The sequence below is a fragment of the Herpailurus yagouaroundi genome, unplaced genomic scaffold (assembly GCF_014898765.1).
Source record: "Herpailurus yagouaroundi ecotype Mexico unplaced genomic scaffold, PumYag 187, whole genome shotgun sequence".
In the NCBI taxonomy this organism is placed as follows: Eukaryota; Metazoa; Chordata; class Mammalia; order Carnivora; family Felidae; genus Herpailurus; species Herpailurus yagouaroundi.
In genome coordinates, this window is record NW_024412418.1 from 19,171,149 (window position 1) to 19,197,517 (window position 26,369).

General features: G+C 34.1%; 1 protein-coding gene across 1 annotated transcript in view; it reads left to right on the forward strand.

Annotated features, from left to right (window-relative positions):
* Positions 1–26,369, forward strand: part of CCDC73 (coiled-coil domain containing 73) — a 127,540-nt gene that overhangs the window by 44,792 nt on the left and 56,379 nt on the right. Inside the window, exons 6-8 of the mRNA XM_040495518.1 lie at positions 13,832–13,870; positions 23,936–24,071; positions 24,767–24,846. Of these exons, the coding sequence (XP_040351452.1) occupies positions 13,832–13,870; positions 23,936–24,071; positions 24,767–24,846 (255 nt within the window). The remainder of the gene's footprint in view (positions 1–13,831; positions 13,871–23,935; positions 24,072–24,766; positions 24,847–26,369) is intronic.

A 26,369-nucleotide genomic window follows, 5' to 3' on the forward strand; every position in this document is an offset into this window, starting at 1 on the left:
GGGTGGGCGATGGGTATTGAGGAGGGCACCTTTTGGGATTAGCACTGGGTGTTGTATGGAAACCAGTCTGACAATAAACTTCATATATTGAAAAAAAAAACTATCACCTTATAGATAACATTAATTACAAAGAGTAAAATATGTTTTTATGATGGAAGGATCCTGATGGTCACTACCTTAATCAGGTAATTCACACCATAGTGTGGATTTGTTTAAACGTGTGATACACTTTCTTTCTTTAGTTGATTAAGGTAGGACAAAGTTTCCCTTTTCTTCACATTCTCACAAACCTTGTTATCTCTTGTCTTTCTGATCATGCCATTCTAATAGGTGTAAGGTGATACCTCATTGGGATTGACCTTGTATTTCCCTGATGAGTAGTGATGTTGAGTAACTTTTCATATATGTGTTGGCCATTTGTATGTAGTCTTCCTAGAAAAATCTTTCGTGTCCTTAGCCTGTCTTTTAAATTGGTTTTGTTTTGTTGCTGGGGAGTGTACAAGCTCCTGATACATTATGGATGTTAACCCCAGTCAGATACATGGTTTGCAAATGTTTCTCCCATTCTGTACGTTGAGTTTTCAGTCTGTTGATTATTTCCTTTGATTGCAGAAGCTTTTTATTTCATGTAATTCCAGTAGTCTGTTTTTGCTTTTGTTGTTTGTGCTTTTGGTGTCATATTCAAAAAATCACTGCTGGGGTGCCTGGGTGGCTCAGTCGGTTGGGTGTCTGACTTCGGCTCAGGTCATGATCTCGTGGTCCGTGAGTTCGAGCCCCGCATCGGGCTCTGGGCTGACAGCTCAGAGCCTGGAGCCTGTTTCGGATTCTGTGTCTCCCTGTCTCTCTGACCCTCCCATGCTCATGCTCTGCCTCTCTCTGTCTCAAAAATAAATAAATGTTAAAAAAAAAATTTTTTTTTAAATCACTGCCTAGACTAATGCCAAGAAGTTCTTCTCCTGTGGTTTTTCTTCTGGTAGTTTTATGGTTTCAGGTCTTATGTTTAAGTCTTTAATCCATTTTGAGTTGATTTTTGTATATAGTATGAAATTTTGTATATGATGCAAGATAAGGGTCTGATTTCATTTTTCTGCATGTGGATATCCAGTTTTTCCAGTACCATTTTTTGAAGAATATCTTTTCCCCATTATATATTCTTGGTACCCTTGTTGAAGATCAGTTAGCTGTAGTTGCATGGATTTCTATTCTCTCTATTCTGATCCATTAACCAGTATGTGTGTTTTTGTAGCAGTATCATACTGTTTGGATTACTATAACTTTGAAATGGATTTTGAAATCAGGAAGCATGATGCCTCTAGCTTTGTTCATCTTGCTCAGGATTGCTTCAGCTATGATTTTCTGGTTTTAGGGCCTTTCGTGGTTTGTATGAATTTTAGGATTATTCTTTGTCTGTGGAAATCAACGTTGTGATTTTGATGGGGATTCCATTGAATTGGTAGATCATTTTGGGTAATAGGGACATTTTAAATATTAATTCTTCTATCCATGAACATAGGATGTTTTTCTTCTTATCTGTCTTTTTAAATTTCTTTCATCAATATTTTATAATATTCAGTGTACAAACATTTTACTTCTTTGGTTAAATTTATTCCTGAAAAAATTTTTAATTACTGTGAATGAGATAGTTTTCTTAATTTCCTTTTTGGATAGTTTGTGTTAGAAATATGGCTGATTTTTGTATGTTGATTTTGTGTCCTACAACTTTACTGTATTCATTTATTCTAAGAGTGTTTTTGTTGAGTCTTTAGGGTTTTCTACATATCTGATCATGTCATCTTCAAATGAATAATTTCACTTCTTTCTGATTTGGATGCCTTTTATTTCTTTTTCTTGTCTAATTGCTCTAGCTAGGACTTCAGCACTGTTTTGAATAGAAGTAGTAAGAGTGAGCATCCATGCCTTATACTGAATTGATTATGATGTTTACTGTGGACTTTTTGTAGGCTTTTATTGTGTTTAGGTGTTACCTTGTGTACCTATTTTATTGAGAGTTTTTATCATGGATGGGTGTTAAATTTTGTCAAATGCATTTTCTATATCATATTGAGATGAACATGTGGATTTTTTTTTATTTTGTTAATGTGATATATCACATTGAATGATTTGCATATGCTGGACCATCTGGCAGCTCAGGGATAAATTCCACTTGGTCATGGTGTATGAAACTTTAACATGCTGTTATTTGGTTTGCTAGAATTTTATTGAAGATTTTTGCATCTGTGTTCATCAGGTATATTGGCCTATAGTTTTCTTTTCTTGTGTTGTCTTTGACTTTGTTATAAGAGTGATGTGGGCCTCATAAAATGAGTTAGGAAGTATTCCCTCCTTTTCTGTATTTTAGAAGAACTTAAGAAGGGTTGGTGCATTAATTCTTCAAATGTTTGGTAGAATTCATCCATGAAGCTATCTGGTTTGGGGATTTTCTTTCTTGGGAGATTTTTAATTACTGATTCAGTTTCCTTCTTAGTTACCACTATATTTATGCTTTCTGTTTCCTCTTTCTTCAGTTTTGTTAGACTGTGTGTTTCTAAGAATTTATCCATTTCTTCTAGGTTATCCAGTTTGTTGATGTGTGGTTGTTTCTTTTTATTTATGAGTCATCCATTGTGATGTCTCCTTCCATTTCTGATTTTATTGATTTGGATCTTCTCTCTTTTTGTTTAATTTATCCTTCCAAAAGAATAACTCTTAGTTTGGTGATTTTTTTCTGATTGTTTTTCTATTTATTATTTATTTCTGTTCTAATATGTATTATTTTCTTTTGCTGGTTTTGGGGTTCTTGCTTTTTCTAGTTCTTTGAGATGTAAAATTAGATTGTTTATTTGAAATATTTCTTTTTTCAAGGTAGGCATTTATATTATAAAAACACCCATTAGTACTGCTTTTGCTGCATCCCATAAGTTTTGGTATGTTGTGTTATTGTTTTTGTGTATCTTAAGATACTTTTTAAATTCTCTTTTTTTTTTTTGACATGATTGTTCAAGAGTGTTTAGTTTCCACATAGTTGTGAATTTCCTGTTTGCTTACTGTTGTTGATTCTTGTTTCATTCCACTGTGGGTAGAAAAGATATTTGGTATGATTTTGATCTTCTTAAATTTGTTAAGACTTATTTTGTGACCCAACATTATCTATCCTGAGAATGTTTCATGTGTACTTGAGAAGAATGTATATTCTGCTGTAGGGTGAAAAGTTCTGTGTATATCTGTTAGGTCCATTTGACCCATAGTGAGGTTTAAGTCAACTGTTGCATGATAGATTTTCTGTCTGGATGTTCTGTACATTGTAAAGTGAGGTAGTAAAGTCTCCTACTATTATTGTATTTCTGTCAATTTCTCCCTTCAGGTCTGTTGATATTTGCTTTATGTATTTAGGTGCTCTGATGTTGAGTGCATATATAATCGTTACAGCTTCTTGTTGAATTGACTGACCATTTAGCATTATATAATGACCTTTTTTTGTCTCCAGAGACAGTTTTTGACTTAAAGTCTATTTTGTATGATGTAAATATAGCCACCCCTGCTTTATTTTTGGTTTCTGTCTGGTATCTCTTTCATCTCTGTACTGTCAGCTTATTTGTGTCCTTAAATCTAAAGTGAGTCTCTTGTAAGTAGTATAGTAGTCCCCCTTTATCTATGGAGGGTATGTTTCTAGACCCCCAGTGGAGTCCTGAAACCATGGAGAGTACTGAACCCTAAATATACTATATTCTTTTTCTACACATAAATACCTATAATCAAGTAAATTAGGCATAGTAAGAGATTACCAAAAATAACTAATAATATAAAATAATTATAATAATATAAATGTTATGTGAATATGATTTCTTTCTTTCCCTTTTTTTTCCTCTCTCAAAATGTCTTATTGTACTAAACTCACTTTTCTTGTGATGATGTAAGATGATAAAATGCCTATGGGATGAGATGAAGTGAGGTGAATGATGTGGGAATCAGTGACATAGTGTTGGGCTCCTATTAACCTTCTGATGACACATCAGAAGGGAATCGTCTGCTCCCAACTGCATTTGACTGTGGGTAATTGAAACCATGGGAAGTGAAATCACAGATAAGTGGGGACTGCCATATATCACTTGATCATGTTCATTTTTTGAAACCATTCAATCACTCTATGTCTTTTGGTTGGAAAGTTTAATCCATTGACATTTAAAGTAATTATTGCTAGGTGTAGAATTACTGATGTCATTTTATAAATTGTTTTCTGTCTGTTTTGTAGTTGTTTTGTGTATCTCTTCTTCTCGTCTTCCTTGGTTATGTGATGTTTCTGTAGTGATTTTGATTTTTTTCTCTTTATCTTTTGTCTGTATATTGTAGGTTTTTATTCTTATGCTTATATGAAGACTTACATAAAATATTTTGTAGTTATAGTTGCTTTAAGTTGGTAACAACTTTAATTGCGTACGAAAACACTACACTTTGACTACCCCTGAACTTTGTGTTCTTATAGGCCAGGGTTTGCTTCTTTTTATATTGTGTATTCATGAACAAATTTTAATTTTTGTAACTTTTATATAAGGGTTTTATAAGTACATATAATTTATGTACTAACATATCAGTCTTCAATTATTCTGTATTTGTCTATGTTTACCTTTACAAATGAGAATTATTCTTCCATATGCTTTTGCATTGCTGCTTGGCATGTTTTTGTTTCAATTTGAAGAACTTCCTTAAGTATTTTTTTTATAAGGCAGGTCAAGTGGTAACTGATTCCTTAGTCTGTTTGGGAAAGACTTTATCTTTCCTTCAGTTTTTAAATGATAGTTTAAAAACTAGGTATAGTTTTCTTGCTAGGTATAATATTCTTGGTTGGCAGATTTTTCTTTTGGTACTTAGAATATATCCTCCCACTCTCTCCTGGCCTGTAAGGTTTCTGCTGAGAAGTCTATAGATAATCTTATTGGAGTTCCCTTAAATGTGACAAGTTGCTTTTCTCTTGCTAGTGTCAGAATTCTCTCTTTGACCTAGACAACGTGATTATAATGTGTCTTATTGTATTCTTCTTTGGGTTCATTGTATATAGTCCTCTGAGTCTCATGAATCGGGATCCATTTCCCTCCCAAGATTTGGGAAGTTTTCAGCCATTTTTTTTTTTAATGTTCTTATTTATTTTTGAGACAGAGACAGAGCATGAACGGGGGAGGGTCAGAGAGAGGGAGACACAGAATCTGAAGCAGGCTCCAGGCTCTGAGCTGTCAGCACAGAGCCCGATGCGGGACTTGGGCTGACAGATCATGAAATCATGACCTGAGCCGAAGTTAGAAGCTCAACCAACAGCCACCCAGGTGCCCCAGCCATTATTTCTTTATATAAGCTTTCTGCCCCTTTCTCTTTTCTCCTTCTGGGACTCCAGTAATGCTTATATTGATTCCTTTAATGCTGTTTTGTAAATTTTGTTGGCTTTCTTCACCCTCTTTCAATTGGTTTTCTTCTCTGATTGAATAATTTCAAATGATGTCTTCAAGTTCAATGGTTCTTTCTTCTATTTGATTCAATGTGTCCTTGAAGCTCTCTGTTGCATTTTTTTTCATTTCATTAATTGCATTTTCCATCTCTACAATTTTTTTAGTTCTTTTAAAAAGGATTTCTGTGTCTATTGAACTTCGTTTTATACATATATTTTCCTGATTTTGTGGAATTTTCTATCTATACATTTTAAGTAAATTATTTTTTCCTATTAATGACTTATTACATGATCCTGTGGTAAGACACTTTGTCTTTCTGAGCCTCAATTTTCCTTCAGGTAAAATGAAGAAATTGAAATACATCAGAATTTCTCAAATAAGTTCGCTTCATGAATGAGTAGCATATCTACATTATTTACTCTGGATGTCAGGAATAGGAATTTTGGGAGAAGTATTCATTCATCCACCCAAAAGAGACATGAATAAGAGAGCATAGATAGAAGGTGGTAAAAGTTGGGTTGGGAGTAATGACCTGTCACGTTTTCAGGTCTATAGCTCTGTGATGTCATGTTATTTCACTAAATTTTAAACTTACTGAATTTTATAAATTAGGATAGTAATTATTCCTACAGAACTGAGGGCATATTTAACACATAATATATTATTTGTACTATTGGAAACACAATTTTATTAGGCCTTACCTAACCACAGTGACTAAAGGGAATTAAATTATAGTAGTGTGTACATTTATCCATAAGGATTTCTTAGACATTTGGGTACTTTTGTAGTTTGGAGAGTCATAAACTTACAGAGGTGTTGAAAATACAATACAAAGAACTTTTTTTTAAAATTATTTAAGAGTATTTTGCCAATCTAATACCCTTTTGCCCCCAAAACTGTAGTTTATCTGTCCTACAGTCAAGGACATTCTTCTAAAAAACCCTAACAACATCATCAAAATCAGCAAGTTAACATTAACACATAACTAGAATCTCTCAGGGCCCAGTAAGGTTTTATTAGTTGTCCTAATAATGTGTTTTATAGCAAAAAAATCTAGTTTAGAATCTTGTGTTGCATTTATTTGTCATACCTCTTTAATCTCTCCTGTCTAGACTAGTTCCTCAGTCTTTGTGTGATTTTTATGACTTTGATACTCTTGAAGATTAAAGACCAGTTGTTTTGTAGAGTGTCCCTTCGTTTCTGTTTATAATGATGTTTCCTCATGATTAGATCAGTTATATATCTTTGGTGGTAATATACAAAGAAATGTCTTGTTCTTATAATTGAATCCTATCAGTTCATAATTTTAATTTCCCTGTTGATGATGTTAACTTTGTTTATTTGTTTAAGGTAGTATCTGACAAATTTCCTCACTGGAAAGGTACTCTTTTCCTCTTTGTAATCAGTATTTCATAGGGAGGTACTTTGAAATTATGTAAATATTCTCTTTCTCACCAAACTTTTAATATATTCATTTATTTATATCAGTATAGACTCATAGTTTTTATTTTATTTAGTGGATTAAAATCTATGACTGTCATTTATTTCGTTGCTCAAATTACCCTTGATTTGGCTACTGGGAGTCTATATAGCTGATTACTGAGTCTTTTGGATATGCCTTCATTCTTTCAGCATTTTCCTGCTTTTAGATAAAAACAAATATGCCAGGATCATTTTATAATTTATCTGACCTTACACTGGAATGAGCCATTTTTCCATTTTCTATGTTGCCATGGTTCCTTTTAGTGGAAAATATTATGTAGAAGCAAAGATCTGGGCACTATTACACTTGTTACTATTGATATGTCACTGCTTTCAGATTTTCTTGGTGGACAGAGATCTACGTATGTATTTACATACACACAGATATCATTTATATTTGTGTTTATTTATAACTTATAATGTTTATTTCTCTAACAACCTAGGTATATAAAAAACCATGAATTCACATTATCTCCAATTTTAATACAAAACCACAAGGTTAATTTTCATTTATTTTCTCCCTGTATGTGTACATTTCTTTCCTCTTACAGTGAGAAATATGACATTCTTTATCCTTAACATATTTACTTGTTCAATAAACTACCCTGTGTAAACCAGTTTACCATTTTGCCGTGCCTTCCTTCCTAAATGAATGCCTTCTTTTCCCTACTTGGACTCTGACCCCTTGAGCTGGGTTGCCCTTTTTCAGTGTTGCCCTCCTCACCCTCCTCAGCTTCTTTTTAAATTTTATTTTATTTTCATTCCAGCTTAGTTAACATAAAGTGTTATATTAGTTTCAGAGGTATAATATTGTTATTCAACAATTCTGTACATCACTCAGTGCTCTTTACAACAAGTGCACTTCTTAATCCTCATCACCTTTTTTGCCCATCTCTCCCTGCCCCCCCCACCCCCGCATTTCCTCTCTGATAACCATCAGTTCTCTATAGTTAAGAGTCTGTTTCTTGGTTTCTTTCTCTCTCTGTCTCTCTCTCTTTTGCCTTTGCTTATTTGTTTTGTTTATTAAATTCCACATGATTGAAGTCATATAGTATTTGTCTTCCTCTGACTGACTCATTTTGCTTAGCATTATACTCAAGCTCCATCCATGCCATTGCAAACGGCAAGATTTCATTTTTTTTTTATGGTTGAATTATATCCCACTTACACATATATACAACACTTGGGTTGCTTTCATATCTTGGCTATTATATGTATCCCTTTGAATTAGTGTTTTTGTATTTTTTGGGTAAATACCCAGTAGTGTGATTGCTGGATCACATAGTAGTTCTGTTTTTAACTTTTGAGGAACCTCCATACTATTTTCAACAGTGACCGCACCAGTTTGCATTCCCACTAATAGTGCATGAGTGTTCCTTTTTCATTACATCCTCACCAGCACTTGGTGTTTCTTGTGTTTTTGATTTTAGCCATTCTGACAGGTGTGAGTTGATATCTCATTGTAATTTTGATTTGCATTTTCCTTATGATGAGTGATGGTGAGCATCTTTTCACATGTCTGTTGGCCATCTAAATATCCACCTTGGAGAAATGTCTGTTCATGTCTTCTGCCCATTTTTAAATTGGATTATTTGGTTTTTGGGTGTTTTGTAAGTTCTTTTTATGTTTTGGATACTCACCCTTTATCAGATGTGTCATTTGCAAATATCTTCTCCCATTCTGTAGGTTGCCTTTTAGTTTTGTTGATTGTTTCCTTTGCTGTGCAGAATCTTTTTATTTTGATGTAGTTCTAACAGTTTGTTTTTGCTTTTGTTTCACTTGTCTCAGGAGACATATCTAGAAAAATGTTGCTATAGCTGATGTCAGAGACATTACTGCCTGTGGTCTCTTCTAGGATTTTTATGGCTTTAGGTCTCACATTTAAGTCTTTAATCCATTTTGAGTTTATTTTTGTATATTGGTGTAAGAAAGTGGTCCAGTTTTCTCAACACTGTTTGTTGAGGAGACTGTCCTTTTTCCATTGGGTATTCTTTCCTGCTTTGTTGAAGATCAATTGACCATGTAATTGTGGGTTTATTTCTGGGTTTTCTGTTACGTTTTTCTGATGTATGTGTCTCTTTTTATGCCAGTACCATACTGCTTTGATTACTACAACTGTGTAATATAACTTGAAGTCCGGAATTGTGATACTCCCAGCTTTGCTCTTCTTTTTCAAAATTGCTTTGGCTATCAGGGTCTTTTGTGGTTCAATATAAATTTTAGAATTGTTCTACTTCTGTGAAAAATGATGATGTTATTTTGATAGGGTGGCATTAAATGTGTAGGTTGCTTTGGGTAGTATAGGCATTTTAACAATATTTGTTTTTCCAATTCATAATCGTGGAATGTCTGTTTATTTGCGTCATCTTGAATTCATTTATCAGTTCTAGTAGTTTTTTGGCGGAGTGTTTTGGGTTTTCTTTTCTTTCCTGTTTTTTTTTCTTCAGTAATCTCTGCACCCAACATGGGGCTCGAACTTGTGACCCCGAGATCAAGAGTCGCATGGTCTTTGGACTGAGCCAGCCAGGTGCCCTTAGGGCTTTCTGTATATAGTATCATGTCATCTACATATAGTACCCTACTCAGCTTCTGATTCCTCACAATAGATTTCCCTCAGTTGGGATTGTCTTCCCCATTCAGGCCTGATACCGTGTTCTGGAATGCTGCTACTACGACCTGTTCACCGCTTTCCCATGGATACCTACCTTGCCCTACTCTACCCCCATTGACTTAGGACTGAATCGTTCAGGAAAAGGGAAAAGGTTAAATACTTTTTAACATAGTTTTGAGGGACTTTATTCCCAAGTAACATAAAGCCAGTTAATGGAAAATTAATGGGAAAATAAGGTGTGCTGTAAAGAAAGGTACTTTACAGTCAGTTTTTCGTGATATTTTCTATAAAGTAAGGGATAACTATAATAGCAAAACATTTGTACTCTGTCTTTGAAATTGGCTTCTGTAGTTAATAATTAGTGTCAGTATAGTTCCTGTATTAGAAAGGTGTCTGTATCTGATACTATAATCCAGTTCAGTGTAATTTAAAAAAAAAACTATTTTTAATGTTTATTTATTCTTGAGAGAGAGAGAGAGAGAGAGACAGAGCACAAGCGGGGGAAGGGCAGAGAGAGGGAGACACAGAATCTGAAGCAGGCTGCAGGCTCTGAGCCGTCAGCACAGACAGAGCCTGATGCGGGGCTCAAACTCGCAAACCGTGAGATCATGACCTGGGCTGAGGTTGGATGCTTAACTGGCTGAGCCACCCAGGCGCCCCCAATTCAGTGTAATTTTAACATGAAAAACATCATATATATATATATATATATATATATATATATATATCATATCATATATATATATATCATATATATATAATATCATATATATATATATATATATATATATATATATATATATGTAGCCTGCATAAAAAGATTTCATGTCAGCCTAATTATATTGCTTTCAAATTCTACTTATGTTTCATTGGAACACAACTATGTGGTAGCTTTTTAAGGTGGAAAGTGCTCTAGAGATGTTGATAAAATAGAGCTATGAATCATGATTCAGAAAGGATTAATGTTTGAAGAATAGTGACCAGAAAGAATTTTGTAAATTTGCTCTAGATGTATGGCTTTTATCTTTAGCAGATGGTAGCTGTGTTAGGGTTCTTCAGTGAAACAGAGCCAATAGCATATATATATTGGGAGAAATTTATTATGAGGAATTGAGTCACCCAATTATGGAAGCAGAGAAGTGCGATAGTCTAATGATTCCATTGCTTCAAATGCTGATCTCATCCAGAAACACCCTCACAGATACACTCAGAAATAGTCTTTTGTTTCAGTTAAGTTGCCATATAAAATTATCACATTAGCAGATACGAAATTCAGGGTTAGAGTTAAAGTGTTTCTCTCTTATCTTTCCAGATGACTTCTATCCTTTTACTTTTCTTTTGTCAGAATGCCTTAAAAAATACTCTGATCTCATCCCATCTCATGTCTTTCAAATGGGACGTATGTTCAAGACTTTCAAATATGTATCTCCAGCCTAGATTGACATGAAACATGGTATGTTCAAAATCATAAACATGATTTTTTTGTTTTAGAAAATATTCCCCTACCAGGGTGCCTGGGTGGCTCAGTCAGTTAAGCATCCAGCTTCGGCTCAGGTCATGATCTCCCTGTCTGTGAGTTCAAGCCCCATATCAGGTTCTGTGCTGACAGCTCAGAGCCTGGAGCCTGCTTTGGATTTTGTGTCTCCTCTCCCTCTGCTCCTCCCCTGCTCGCATTCTCTATCAAAAATAAACATTTAAAAATAAATAAATAAATGATAGAAAATATTCCACTCCTAAAAACTAACTTCTTTGTCTTTTCTTTCCTTAGTAATTATGTCTCCTTTTTTTTTTAATTTTTTTTTTTTTTTTTTTTACTTTTTATTTTTGAGAGAGACAGAGACAGAATACAAGTGGGTTAGGGGCAGAGAGAGAGGGAGACACAGAATCGAAGTGGGCTACAGGCTCCGAGCTGTCAGCACAGAGGCCGACTCAGGGCTCGAACTCACGAGCTGTGAGATCATAACCTGAGCCGAAGTTGGATGCTCAACCGACTGAGCCACCCAGGCGCCCCTTATGACTCCTTTTTTTTCCTGTTGCAGATTTGTCAACATTTCCCTCAGATTATATCCAGTTCTGGCGACTTCTTACTACATCCATTATTAAAACCCTAGTCCTCTTTCATTATCTTCTTTCATCTGGATTATCACAGTGGCTTAGTAACTGGTTTTCCTGCTTCCACTTTTGTTCCCTGTTAGTGTTAACATAACACTCAGAGTGATCCTTTAAAAAAGTAAGTCAGGCTATGTTATACTTGAGCTTAGAACTTTTCAATGTCTTCCTGTCTCATTTAATATAAAAACCTAAGTCTATATCCTGCATTACAAGACCTACAATGAATTGGCCCTCTCCCCACTCCTACTTTTCTCTGAACTCCTCTATTGCTGTTCTTCTCTTTGCTTATTCACTTCCAGCCACACTTTCTTGTGGTTTGAACACACCAGATGTTTTCCCCACCTTAGGGCCTTTGCACTTGCCGAAATACTCTTCCTCATTCCTGTCCAATCTGGACTCAAAGATGTCAACCTAGAAAGAATTTTCTTGCGTATCTCATGTAATCTCTTTCCTTGATTTATTATTTTTCTTTACTGCTTATCAATATTTAATAGACCTTATATTTTAACTTATTTATATTGCTTATTTTCTACAATATCCAGAATTTAAGCTGGATGAGATTTTTTGGGGGGTTCAACATTATACCCCTGTGTGTACATTAATTATTATAGTATGCATTCAATATTTGTTGAAGAAATAAATCACACATAACCTCTTCCAAAAAAAAAAGAAATAAAATTATCAGCTTATTCAAGGCAGCATGCTAAAAAATTGATTTCATAGGAAATGTGAAGTAATTTATTTTTGCTTAAAATTTAACAAATATAAACAGAGTTTAAGAAAATGAGTACTCAGGGGCGCCTGGGTGGCGCAGTCGGTTAAGCGTCCGACTTCAGCCAGGTCACGATCTTGCGGTCTGTGAGTTCGAGCCCCGCGTCGGGCTCTGGGCTGATGGCTCAGAGCCTGGAGCCTGTTTCCGATTCTGTGTCTTCCTCTCTCTCTGCCCCTCCCCCGTTCATGCTCTGTCTCTCTCTGTCCCAAAAATAAATAAATGTTGAAAAAAAAAAATTAAAAAAAAAAAAAAAAAAGAAAATGAGTACTCATACACAGCTGGTTGGAATTTAGCTTGGTCAGACATTCTAGAGGACTATGTAAGAATTGTTAAAAGTCTATAAAAAGGAACAAATATTAGGAATTCTGCTTATTGGAATTTTTTGTGCTAAAATACATAATTACAGTTCTTAGTACAAGCATGTTTATCTTATAGTAGTGTCATAAAACTGTAAACTGGGTAAACCTACAAAAATGAGAGTGATTTGGTAAAGTGGAATACTATGTAACCATTAAAAAGTTGTGTTGTAGATTAATTCGTTATAGAAAGGTGTTTGTTATATATTAGGAAAAAATAGGCTACAAAATAGTTCATATATTGTTATTCCACTCCCCACTTACCCTCTTTTAAGGTGTAAATGCATAGCAAAATAACTGAAGTACCAAAGTATTAATGATTGTTATTTCTGGTTTCTGAGATGATTTTTTTTAAAACAGCTTTTTCCCTATGCTTTTCCATTTTATCAGATTTTCAACAAAGATCTGATACTAAAAAGCAAACTCTCCTAGAAATGCTGTTGCTATCCTGCTTGCTTTATTTTTCTTCATAGTTGTCACTCTCTAACTTCTGTACGTTTTACTTATATTTTATTGACTATCTCACCATTACCCCCACTAGACAAATTCTAAAGGGTAGGGACTTTGTCTTGTTCAGTGCTGTATCCCAGAGTGCTAGGAAAGTGGCTTGTATATAGTAAGTGCTCCATAAATATGTGTTGAATAATTAATGAATGTATTGGTTTTGTTTTAAGGAAGAAGGCTATGGTAAATATCATCTTGAAAAAAATGTCCTAAGAAAAAAATACTGCATGGGAAATGAACACCACATTTTATAGCCTATGGTTTTATTTATTTTATTTTTTTAAAGTTTACTTATTTATTTTGAGAGGGAGAGAGTGATGTGTGAGTTGGGGAGGGACAGAGGGAGAGAGAGAATTCCAGGCAGGCTCTGCACTGTCAGTGTAGAGCCTGTCACGGGGCTTGATCTCACCAACGGTGAGATCATGACCTAAGCCAAAATCAAGAGTCAGACACTTAACTGACTGAGCCACCTAGGCACCCAATGGCATACAATTTTAATTTCAGGCAGAATTTATAATAGATAAAGATTTATAATGAATTTTCTCTTTGTTTTTTCAAGGTTTCTAAATATTCTTTACAGAAGAAAGTAAGTGAAATGGTAAGGAAATTATAGAATATACACCCACTCTCCAGATTGGCACATCATATGTGTTGTATTTTTGTCAATATAAATGTGGCATTTATAGTAAAAAAAAAGTATTTGCAATTGGATATTAATATCCCATTTAAAGAACTGAATTACAATTTCAAATATAGCTTAAATTAATGTATTTCACAAATTTATTTCCAGATTACATAAATTGTTTATATATCATAAAATAAATTTAACCCAGTCCCAGATTACTGATAGAGGTCTTATTTCAATATCAAACAACAAGGAAATAAGAATAACAAAACCTCTTATTTTATTATTTTTTCTAGATATTTATACAAATGTAATTATTAACGATTGCCTGAAAAAATAATATGAAGTAACATTTGAATACAACACTTGGGCTATGGTACTCATTCTTTACTCTTCAACAAGTGTTTTTCACATATTTCTCTTCTATATATTAAAAATTCATATTTGTATTTTTACAGCATAGTATTTTATGGAATATTTATTTGATACTCTCTCTATCCCTCTTTGATTCAGAAGGACTTTTTTCCTGTATTTTTGATTAAGCAAAATTCTCCCATATCCACTGAAATCTTCTGAGGGCTTTTGGGTAGGCTTATGCTATTTCAGTTGTCATCTTTGGAGCAGACTGTAAGGCAAGTAAAGTAATTTTTGAGTAAGGTTTATATACTATATATATGAGAAGTAAGAAATGAGATATCACTCCTTATTAAATACAGAAAAATAAAGTAACTGTTTTGCTTCTTGAAAATGTTTTTGGTGTGTTAGAAAATAAAAAAAGACATAGAAAGATTGCTAAGCTTGATTGAATAAAAGATGTGAAAATTCTGTCGCTGTTCAACTGGAAAGGATAAAGATAATATTGTCAGACTATTTTAAACTATGATTTTAATTAAGAAGCTGAAAAACTAGATTCCAGTTTAGCTTTAAGTACCATGACATTTGTACTGAAAGTCATCTTCAACGCTACAGTGGTTTTACACAAAATATAGTGAAATTGAATAATGTGCACTCTGACCTGGGAGATAAGGCTACAAGTTAAAGATCAAAGGCAACATAAAATGTATTTATTTTATTCCACTTGAAAATTTCATCAGATACTTATAGTCTTAGAAAAAATGGAAACAAGTTTTTAGTAATTTCTGAGTATTTTGTTAATATGAATGACAACCTCTTAAGAACCTTTTAAAATGATATTTGAGTTATAGTTATAATGTTATTTTCTAACAGTTCAAAGCATTAAATAATTTTGCATTAAAGTAATTTTATATGTTGATACGTACATTTAATATTTTATGCCCATTCTGGCAGAGTATTAAATGTATTTTAGATAATTGATTAAAGAGTTTAAAATAATCTTTTTTTATAAGCATTCTTACATTATTCTTTTTACATTATTTTTATATGATTCAGATGACCTATATTCAAAGTACTGTATTCGGTAATTAACTTAATCTTATTTTATTCAAATCATTTTTCTTTTATGTAACTTAACTCTGTGGTAATTTCTTTTAGGAATTCAATAAGTTGATTTGTGTATGGGTGGTAGAGGTGGTGATATGTCTCTAGATAAATTAACACAATTATGAATTGAAAGATTTGCCTATCTCTACAAGTACCCTAGCCTTCTGTGGAGCAAATGATCACATTGATCATTATGAATAGAAAGAATGCAACAAAAAATAATAAAAGTAAACTGTAGAACATCAAATTAACTGTTATTGTAATTTGATCATTGGTGAAAATCTTTCCGGTTGTGTTCTTATCGTTAGGTGACTGTTGTATAACAAGTAGCTAATAGGACTTAGTAAATGAAGTAAGAACTCATCTAGCTGGCTCTTATTTATGTTTTATTTTTTTGTGTATTGCTTTCCTTTAAAGAAAAGACTTATAAGAAAGATTTCTTTTTCTTTATTAAATTATAGTTTAAATACTGAAGGTTTCATATGATTTAAAATTACTACATTTTTTTCTTTCATAGTAGAATGTTTTTAGAATGAAGACTTATCTGGAAAAATTATAAATATGTATATCTGTACACACTAAGTATTGTAACTTTAAGTTAGTTTTTTTTTCATGTTTATTTATTTTTGAGAGAGAGAGAGAGAGAGAGACAGCATGAGCAGGGGAGGGACAGAGAGAGGAGACACAGAATCTGAAGCAGGCTCCAGGCTCTGAGCTGTCAGCACAGAGCCCGACGCGGGGCTTGAACTCACAAACTGTGAAATCGTGACCTGAGCTGAAGTCAGACGCTCAACTGACTGAGCCACCCAGGCACCTCTAAGTTAGTTTTTTAAAGTAGTATATACCTTCTCTTTGTGACTAAAAAAGGTAAAAATATCTTTTAAAATGTTTAAAACATGAGTTTTATAACCCCAAATTGATTTATTTTGGGTTCATATTGAAGAAATTGAAAGGTAAGTTGCAAAATAGTTTTGAAGAATGTATGAAGTTTATTTTTGTGTTTTTATCTTTTTCCCTAAAATTAACTTAAAGTTAATTATTTTAAGGGAAATTGTTTTTATAAAGGTTTTCAAGTTGGTCTTCATAAGGAAATAAGAAAGGGGGAAAATGAACAATTATGCTTTTAATTAGTAAATATAGTTGTAAAAAGTTGTAATTAGTAAAGACAGTTGTATAAATACTATTTTTTAATTATTCCTATTTTAAATGTCTTGAGGCTTCAAAGTAATCTTTTAGACCACACACGCACACATGCTCTTAATTATGCAGGAGCTGTCTTTTTTTCCTCTAATCTTGATGTTCATGGATTAAGTTTGTTAAAATTTAAGTTTGTTTTTGGAAAGCAATGAATCCTAACATTTTCTTATGGACAAGTCCTTGCATTTAGTAGTAAAATTGTGTTAAAAAAGAAAATAGCTTGAATCAATTCACAGAGTTAAAAAAAACCCAAAAAACAAAAACAGTATGTTCTTAACTATTTCTTAATCATCTCAATAAAATTATCTTTAATTATTATATCATGTGTAATATTAAAGTTTTTTTTTTTTATTTTTTTTTAACGCTTATTTATTTTTGAGACAGAGAGAGACAGAGCATGAACAGGGGAGGGTCAGAGAGAGAGGGAGACACAGAATCTGAAACAGGCTTCAGGTTCTGAGCTGTCAGCACAGAGCCCGACACAGGGCTTGAACTCACAAACCGCGAGATCATGACCTCAGCCGAAGTTGGATGGTTAACCGACTGAGCCACCCAGGCGCCCCTAAAGTTTTAATAATAAGACTATAAAGTTATGTATATTAGTCTTTAAACAGAGTAATTCTATTCTTGGGTTTCTCATGCAAGTGTCACCAATCTGTTTTTGTTGTTGCTTCCCAAAGAATTTAAGCTATTTGCTGGCATGCAATTAGTGACAAACTTGACAACTGGTTTCTTCATCTGATTATCAAAACTAAATCAGAGCAGCCAACTAGGTTCATATGTGAACAGTCCCATATGGGCCTGTGTGGGCTAATGAGCTGTAGGCGCTCATGTAATTTGAAAGTCTTTATAGTATTTATCATGGCAACTGAATAGGCTAATATATTTGGAAATTATGTAATGCAAACAAATGAAACTGCATTTTACTTGAATTGACTTTGGCTTCAAGCAAAGGATGTTGGATTAGAGTATATCACAAATTATTTTATGTAGAGAAAACCTATGAAATCACTTTAATCTTTGCTCTAGTTTTAGTTATTAGGATTGTTAATCTTTGCAGGCATTGACAGCCTATTATGACTTTTTAACTGAAAGATTGAGGAAACCTATATTAATATGTAGTGGACAGTAGTCATAAAGGCTATATAAAAATAGATCTAAACTGAAAAATTGAAAAATTCCTGGTCAACAATGCTATGAAACTAAAAGTCAACCACAAGAAAAAAGTCTGGAAAGACCACAAATACATGGAGGTTAAATACCATGATACTAAACAATGAATGGGTCAATAAGAAATTAAAAAGTACATGGAAACAAATGAAAATGAAAATACAATGGTCAGAAACGTTTTGGATGCAGCAAAAGCAGTTCCAAGAGGGAAGTTTATAGCAATACAGGACTACCTCAAGAAACAAAAATCTCAAACAACCTAACCTCATACCTAAAGAAGCTAGAAAAAGAACAAACAAAACCTGAAACCAGCAGAAAGAAGGAAATAATAAATTTTAGAACAGAAATAAATGATCTAGAAACTAAAAACAAAAAACAATAAAACAGATCAATGAAATCAGAAACTGGTTCTGTGAAAAGAATCAATAAAATCGATAGACCTCTAGCTAGACCTATCAAGAAAAAAAGAGAAAGGACTCATAAAACCACAAATGAGATGAGAAGTGACAACCAACACCGCAAAAATGCAATTAGATATTATGAAAAACTATGTGCCACCCTAGAAGAAATGGGCAAATTCATAGAAACATATAAACTACCAAAACATTTAAATCAGAAATAGAAAATTTGAACAGATTAATAACCAGCAAATGAATTGAATAAGTAATTAAACTCTGAACAAACAAAAGTCCAGCACTAGATGGCTTCACAGGTGAATTCTACCAAATATTTAGAGAAAAGTTAATACCTATTTTCAAACTATTTCAGAAAATAGAAAAGGAAGGAATACTTTCAGATTCATTCTATGAAGCCAGCCTTATTCTGATACCAAAACCAGATAAAGACACCACAAAAAAAGATGACTACAGGTCAATATCCCTCATGAACACAGATGCAAAAATAAATGAAATATTAGCAAACTGAATTCAACAATACATTAAAAAAAATCATTCACCATGATCAAGTGGGATTTATTACTGCATTGCAAGGGTGGTTTAATATTTGCAAATCAATCAACATGATAACATCAGTAAGAGAAAGGTTAATGACCATTTCAATAGATGCAGAAAAAGCATTTGACAAAGTATAATATCCATTCATGATAAAAAAAAAAAAAAACTTCAACAGTTAGGCTTAAAGAGATATCTAAACATATTAAAGACCATATATGAAAAACCCACAGCTAACATCATCCTCAATGGGGAAAAACTGAGAGCTTTCCCCCTAAGGTCAAGAACAAGACAAGGATGTCCACTCTCACTACTTTGCTTCAACATAGTGTGGGATGTCCTAGCCACAGCAGTCAGACAACAAAAAGAAAAGGCATCCAGATTGGTAAGGAAGGAGTAAAACCATCACTATTTGCATATGACAGGGTACCATATGTAGAAACTTGAAAGACTCCACCAAAAATCTGCTAGAACTGATAAATGAATTCAGTAAAGTCACAAAATAGAAAATCAATGTGTGTTACATTTCTATATACCAATAATGAAACAGCAGAAAGAAATTAAGAAAACAACCCCATTTACAATTGCACAAATAATAATAAGATCCCTAGGAACAAACCCAACCAAAGAGATGAAAGACTTATACTCTGAAAACTATAAAACACTGATGAATGGAATTGAAGATGACACAAAGAAATGGAAAAACATTTCCGTGGTCATGGATTAGAAGAAGAAATACGTAACGTTTACTTATTTTTGAGGGAGGGAGGGTGGGAGACACAGAATAGAGAGCAGGCTCCAGGCTCTGAGCTGTCAGTGCAGAGTCCAATGCAGGGCTCGAATCCATGAACAATGAAATCATGACCTGAGCCAAAGTCAAATACTTAACCAACTGAGCCACCCAGGTACCCCAGAACAAATTTTATTAAAATGTCTATATTATCCAAAGAAGTCTACGGATTTAATGTAACCCTATCAAAATACCAACAGCATTTTTGACAGAACTAGAACAAATAATTATAAACGTGTATGGAACCACAGAAAACCCTGAATAGCCAAAGCAATTTTGAAAAAGAAAAAGCCGGAGGCATCACAATTCCAGACTTTAAGTTTTATTACAAAGCAGTAGTACTCAAAACAGTATGTTACTGGCATCAAAGCAGGGAAAATGGGAAAAGGACAGTTTCTTCAGCAAATGGTGTTCCGAAATCTGTACAACATGTAAAAGAAAGAAATGAATCACTTTCTTACACCATACACAAAAATAAATTCTAAATGGATTAAAGACTTGAATGTGAGACTTGAAACCATAAGAATCCTAGAGGAGACCACAGGCAGTAATTTCTCTGATACCAGCTGTAGCAACATTTTTTTTAGATCTGTCTCCTGAGGCAAGAGAAATAAAAGCAAAAATAAACTATTGGGACTACATCAAAATAAAAGTACTTCTGCACAACAAAGAAAACAACAAAACTAAAAGGCATCCTACAGAATGGGAGAAGATATTTGCAAATGATACATCTGATAAAGGGTGAGTATCCAAAATTCATAAAGAACTTCTAAATCTCAATACTCAAAAACCAAATAATCCAATTAAAAAATGGGCAGAAGACATGAACAGACATTTCTCCAAAGAGGATATTTAGAAGGCCAACAGACACATGAAAAGATGCTCAGCATCACTCATCATCAGAGAGATGCTAGTTACAATGATATCAACTCACACCTGTCAAATGGCTAAAATCAAAAACAAAGGAAACAAGTGTTGGTGAGGATGTGGTGAAAAGGGAACACTCATGCACTGTTGGTGGGAATGCAAACTGGTGCAGCCACTGTGGAAAAGAGTACAGAGGTTCCTCAAAAGTTAAAAAGAGAACTACTGTATGACCCAGCAATTGCACTACTGGCTATTTATCCCACAAAGTCAAAGGGAAATATGCACCTGTATATTTATAGCAGCATTATTTATAATAGCCAAATTATGGAAGTAACCCAGATGTCCACCAATAGGTGAATGGATAAAGAAAAAAATGTGGTGTGTGTGTATACACACAGTGGAATATTATTCAGTCATAACAAAGAATGAAATCTTACCATTTCCAACAACATGAATGGAGCTAGGGAATATAATGCTAAGCAAAATAAGCCAGAAAAAGACAAATACTATATGATTTTACTCATATGTGGAATTTAAGAAATAAAATGAACATAGGAAAAAGACAAACCAAAAAACTGACTCTTAACTATAGAGAACAAATTGATGGTTACAAGATGGGAGGTGGGTAGGGCGGATGGGTGAAATAGTGATATGGATTAAGGCATGTACTTGTTGTGATGAGCATCAGGTGATGTATGGAATTGTTGAGTGACTATTGTACACCTGAAACTAATGTTACACTGTATGTTAACTGGAATTAAAGTAAAAACTTAAAGAAAAATTCCTTGAATTAAAATAATGTTTTTAGACTAATTTTAGTGAAATTGTATTAGGTTTCTACCCATCTTCTGAAAGCAAATATAATTCTCTACATTAGAGAATTAAGTGGTGTCTTTAAAAAAATTTTTTTTAATGTTTATTTTTTTTTGAGAGAGAGAGAGAGAGAGAGAAGAAACAGATCCCAAGTGGGGGAGGGGCAGAGAGAGAGGGATACACAGAATCTTTAGCAGGCTCCAGGCTCTGAGCTGTCAGCACAGAGCCCAATGCAGGGCTCGAACTCACAAACCATGAGATCATGACCTGAGCCGAAGTCAGATGCTTAACTGACTGAACCACCCAGGGGCCCCAATTAAGTGATATTTTAGAGGAATGGAATTTGGTTTATTATTGTTCATTATTTAGTTATTAATCATAGTAACTACCCAGATAGACATAAGATCTCTGGGGTGAGTATACTTGTCAGCTTTTTGCGTTAATAAATGCTATGTGATTAATTCAAATGACTCCATAGTGAATTTGAAGAGCCCATAGAAGTGCATAAGAAACTTTCAATTGATCCATTGTGATCATTACCAATGATATTATCACTTTGCTTAAAATCATTAAAAAGTGGGGTGCCTGGGTGGCTCAGTCGGTTGAGCGTCTGACTTCGGCTCAGGTCATGATCTCACAGCTCATGAGTTTGAGCCCCGCATTGGACTCGGTGCTGACAGCTCAGAGCCTGGAGCCTGCTTCAGATTCTGTGTCTCCCTCTCTCTCTGCCCCTAACCTACTTGCATTCTGTCTTTGTCTCTCTCAAAAATAAATAAACATTTAAAAAAAATTTTTTTTAAATCATTAAAAAGTATCTTTGAAAAAGTTAAGATTATTATCAAATTTGCCAAGATAATACAGTTAGGTACAACTTATGTATGTATTCTCTATTAATATGAGGGCTAATGTTATTCCAAATAAAACTATTGAAGGCACTTTTATTGGTTAAGGAGTAATAACAAAACATATTGTACTTATTCAGTGACAGGTGTTGTTCGTTGTGTTTTATTTGTATTATTTCATTTTATCCTCACAGCAACCCTCTCTGGGAGATACTTTTAGAATCTTTATTTTAAAGATAGGGTAGATTTCCCAAGGTCACACAGCAACTAAATTACAGAGGCAGGATTTAAACACAGGCCAACTAGCTTTTGACTAGTATACTGCCTGTAGTTTGATTTTAAAGCAGTAGGAAATGGCTCTTTATTTTATGCGAAAGAGAATTTAGTGGAGACATTCATAATCAATCAGAGAGTGAAGAATGGGTTTGAGAAAGAGCAGGGATCAGGGTAATTCCAGAGTTTGTGAAGCAGGATGTAGGAACCCGGGACAGAAGTCTTATCAGCTGGATAGGATCACTGCCAAACTTTAGTTTTATAGTCCTTTTTGGCTCGAGTTTCAAGATTCCAAAAAGGTAGAAATCAGTTGGTTTATTTTGAGCAATATGCCCTTCACTTGACTAGGGGAGAAGAGAACCTGCAAATTTTAATCCTCCTAGATTATAATGAGGAAGAAATATTTGAAGTAAATACTTGAAATTGTGATAATATTGGATAGGGGAAACAGCTACTGGCCAGGTATATCTAACAAATTTTCACTGTTGGAGCCCCAGAGGACAACAACAATTCACTCATAAAACAATTACTGAGTGTCAGTCCATAGACATACACTGGTTTTTATCACTGCTTATCATCATAGGTGCTGAAGCATGTGACCTAAATGAAGGAAAGTTGTGAAACCAATAAGTGAGTCTACTAGTACCAAGTCAAGATCAAAACCTTTAAAAAATGTTATTCTATTAACCTTATATTTCTTTTTAAAATTTATTAATGACTTTTTTTTTTTTTTAGTAGACTCCACACCCAATGTGGGGCTTGAACTCACAACTCTGAGATTAAGAGGCATATGCTCTACTGACTGAGCCAGCCAGCCAGGCAATCCCTCTTTTTAAAATTTAAAGTCATATTTCTAAGTGTGACAAAACAATCTTCTTTAGCCGAAAGTAGTAAAGGCCCATATTATACCTTGGGTCCAATTTTTGCCAATTGTGTCTCTCAGCTAAGTAGACTTTCTACTATACTGTATTGCCTCCCTGCCTCTGATAGATATTATCCTCATCATTCAATTTTTTAAGTTTAGTTTTGAGAGAGAGAGAGAGAGGCAGATAGAGAATCCCAAGCAGGTCACATACCATCAGCACGAGCCCTACGTGGGACTCAAACTCATGAACTGTGAGATCATGACCTGAACCAAATCCTTAAGAGTCAGACACTCAACCAACTGAACCACCCAGACTCTCCTCATCATTCAATTTTTTAATGCAGTGAGAAGGTGCTATACTCATTAAAATTAAAAATACTTGAGTTTTGATAATGCACTCATAATTATGCCCCCAAATTTAGAAAAACAAATTCTTTTCCTTAATTATAAAGATTATTACTTTAATATTCTCGTGATTTTGCTTAGTGCTGGCTTGGACTGATTCTCTTTTCTATAAGTGAAACCAGTTGTTTTTTTAAAAAGAAATTGTAAATAGGGGCAGCATAAATTTAAGTGACCATTTTGTTACAAGAAAAATAAATGTGCTTTAATTTTACACAGGTTTAGAAATATCTCCTAACATTTCCTCCTTGTTGTGTTCTCAGCACTTTTTCATGGCCTATTTCATAACAATAGTTACTAAAAACAGTACATTTTTATGTATGTTTAAACATGTGTATGTGTATATATATATATATATATATGTGGGTGTATTATAGGTTTATAACATTTAAAATAACTTCACAATAGGAACAAAAAGTCCAGTTACATCTTCTGGCTAAAGAAGATCATCAGAAGCAACTGAATGAAATTGAGAAATATTATGCCACAATAACAGGTCAATTTGGATTGGTAAAAGAGAATCATGGAAAATTAGAACAAAATGGTAGGTGTTACCTTATTTAAACTTATTTTTTTTTTATTAAAAAAAATTTTTTGGGGCGCCTGGGTGGCGCAGTCGGTTAAGTGTCTGACTTCAGCCAGGTCACGATCTCGCGGTCCGTGGGTTCGAGCCCCGCGTCCGGCTCTGGGCTGATGGCTCAGAGCCTGGAGCCTGTTTCCGATTCTGTGTCTCCCTCTCTCTCTGCCCCTCCCCCGTTCATGCTCTGTCTCTCTCTGTCCCAAAAATAAATAAAAGTTGAAAAAAAAATTTAAAAAAAAATTTTTTTAAATGTTTTATTTTATTTTTGAGACAGAGACAGAGCATGAGCAGGGGAGAGTTAGAGAGAGAGGGAGACACAAAATCGGAAGCAGGCTCCAGGCTCTGAGCTGTCAGCACAGAGCCCAACGCGGGGCTCAAACTCACAGATGGTGAGATCGTGACCTGAGCCGAAGTAGGAAGTTCAACCGACTGAGCCCCTAAACTTATAGTTTTAATAAGAGTGATTAAATGGGCTTACTTATAATGAGGAAATTGAAATTATCTGCTGGTAATAGTAAATAACATTTTAATAAATATTATTTATGGTCAATAATAATTGTATATATTGCATTGAGGCTGCTTTCACTGTCCATTGTAGTGATACTTTCCTTAAATGTATGTTAAATATAATATTTTTCTAAATGTTTTTCATATTGCAGTACAGGAAGCAATACAATTAAACAACAGACTTTCAGCTTTAAATAAAAAACAAGAATCTGAAATATGCAGTTTAAAGAAGGTATGATTGATACAGTTTCATAGTATTAGAATTACAGTGTAAAATAATTAGTTTTATGAAATATTACTAGAAAAAGTTGGGTAGATATTTTTTGATGGAAGAAAAATAAAATGTTTTAAATATAGATTCATAAACTATGAGTTATGATTCCTGTAAATGTAATGATGAGTTTGTTCTAAACCATTCAAAATATTGTTCCTTGGGGTAGCTGGGTGGCTCAGCTGATTAAGCATCAGTTGGTTTCATCTCAGGTCATGATCTCATGATTTGTGAACTCCAGTCCTGCAGTTTGTGAGTGAGTTCAAGGCCTGCATTGGGGCCGCACTGACAGTGCAGAGCCTGTTTGGGATTCTCTTGCCCTCTCTCTCTCTGCCCTTCCCCTGCTCATGCTCTCTCTCTCAAAGTAAGTAAACTTAAAAAAATGTTGTTTGACTCTCACCAGTTGCATGCATTTTTATGGTGACATGAGTAGCCAATAAACATTTACTATATGTCGATCTCAGCACCATTTATTCATTCATTCTTTAGTATTTGATTGTGTCAAGTCTATGTAATGTAGCACTACGGGTACAAGTCTGAAGAAAACACATTTTGCTGCTTTTTTGAGGTTTGTAGTCCAATGGAGGAATTAGACACAAAATACATAATCACACAGATCAATTTAAAACTGTTATAAATGATATGAAGAAAAAGTAAAGGATGTGATGACATTATAATAGGTGAATTTATTATGTTGGTGGTAAAGGGGTAGGGGAGAGAAAAGAAAAATGTTTCAGGCAAGGAGAATAGCATATGCAAAAGCCTTGAGACAAGGAAGATTTTTAGTAATAGCTTCTCAGACTTTTGGCTAGGATTAGGTATAGGAAAGAGTTTAGTATATGTGAAGGACTGGAGAAGTCTGGTATGGCTGGAGTATCGTGAGTGAAGGAGTACTTGAACATTGAACTCTAAATTGGCATAAAGCCATAAACATATTTTATTCCTCATATCACAGTCATTGGCTCAGAAGTGGACAGATGACCTTAGCTAGTGGCTATAAACCAATAAGAATGTAACCCTCACTGTGGCTCTCAGTCATTTCTCTACATGAGAAACCAAAAAGGAGGAACCTGACAATGTGGATGTCCGATTGGTGTGAAATAAAGAAACCTGTTCTTTGATGACATTTTTGAGTCCTTGGATACACCAACCCTACCATTCTGTACCTCTAGACTTTTCAGTTATGTGAATCAATAAATCCCCATTATTATTTAAGTTAGTTTGGTTTGGACCAGTTTAATTTTCCATTATTTGCAACTAAAAATACCTTCACTCATACAAGGTAAGACTGGTATTAGAGGAGGGAGAAGTAGGAAGGCCTTATTCTTATTTTCTCAGCAAATGACCTCTTGTTTCCTTTCCCTACTCCCTTCAAAGCCCCATCTGAAATAATGCCACTTTGGACCACCTCCCTATCCCTGAGAGTATTATAGTGTGTGTGTGTGTGTGTGTGTGTGTGTGTGTGTGTGTGTGTGTGTGTGTGT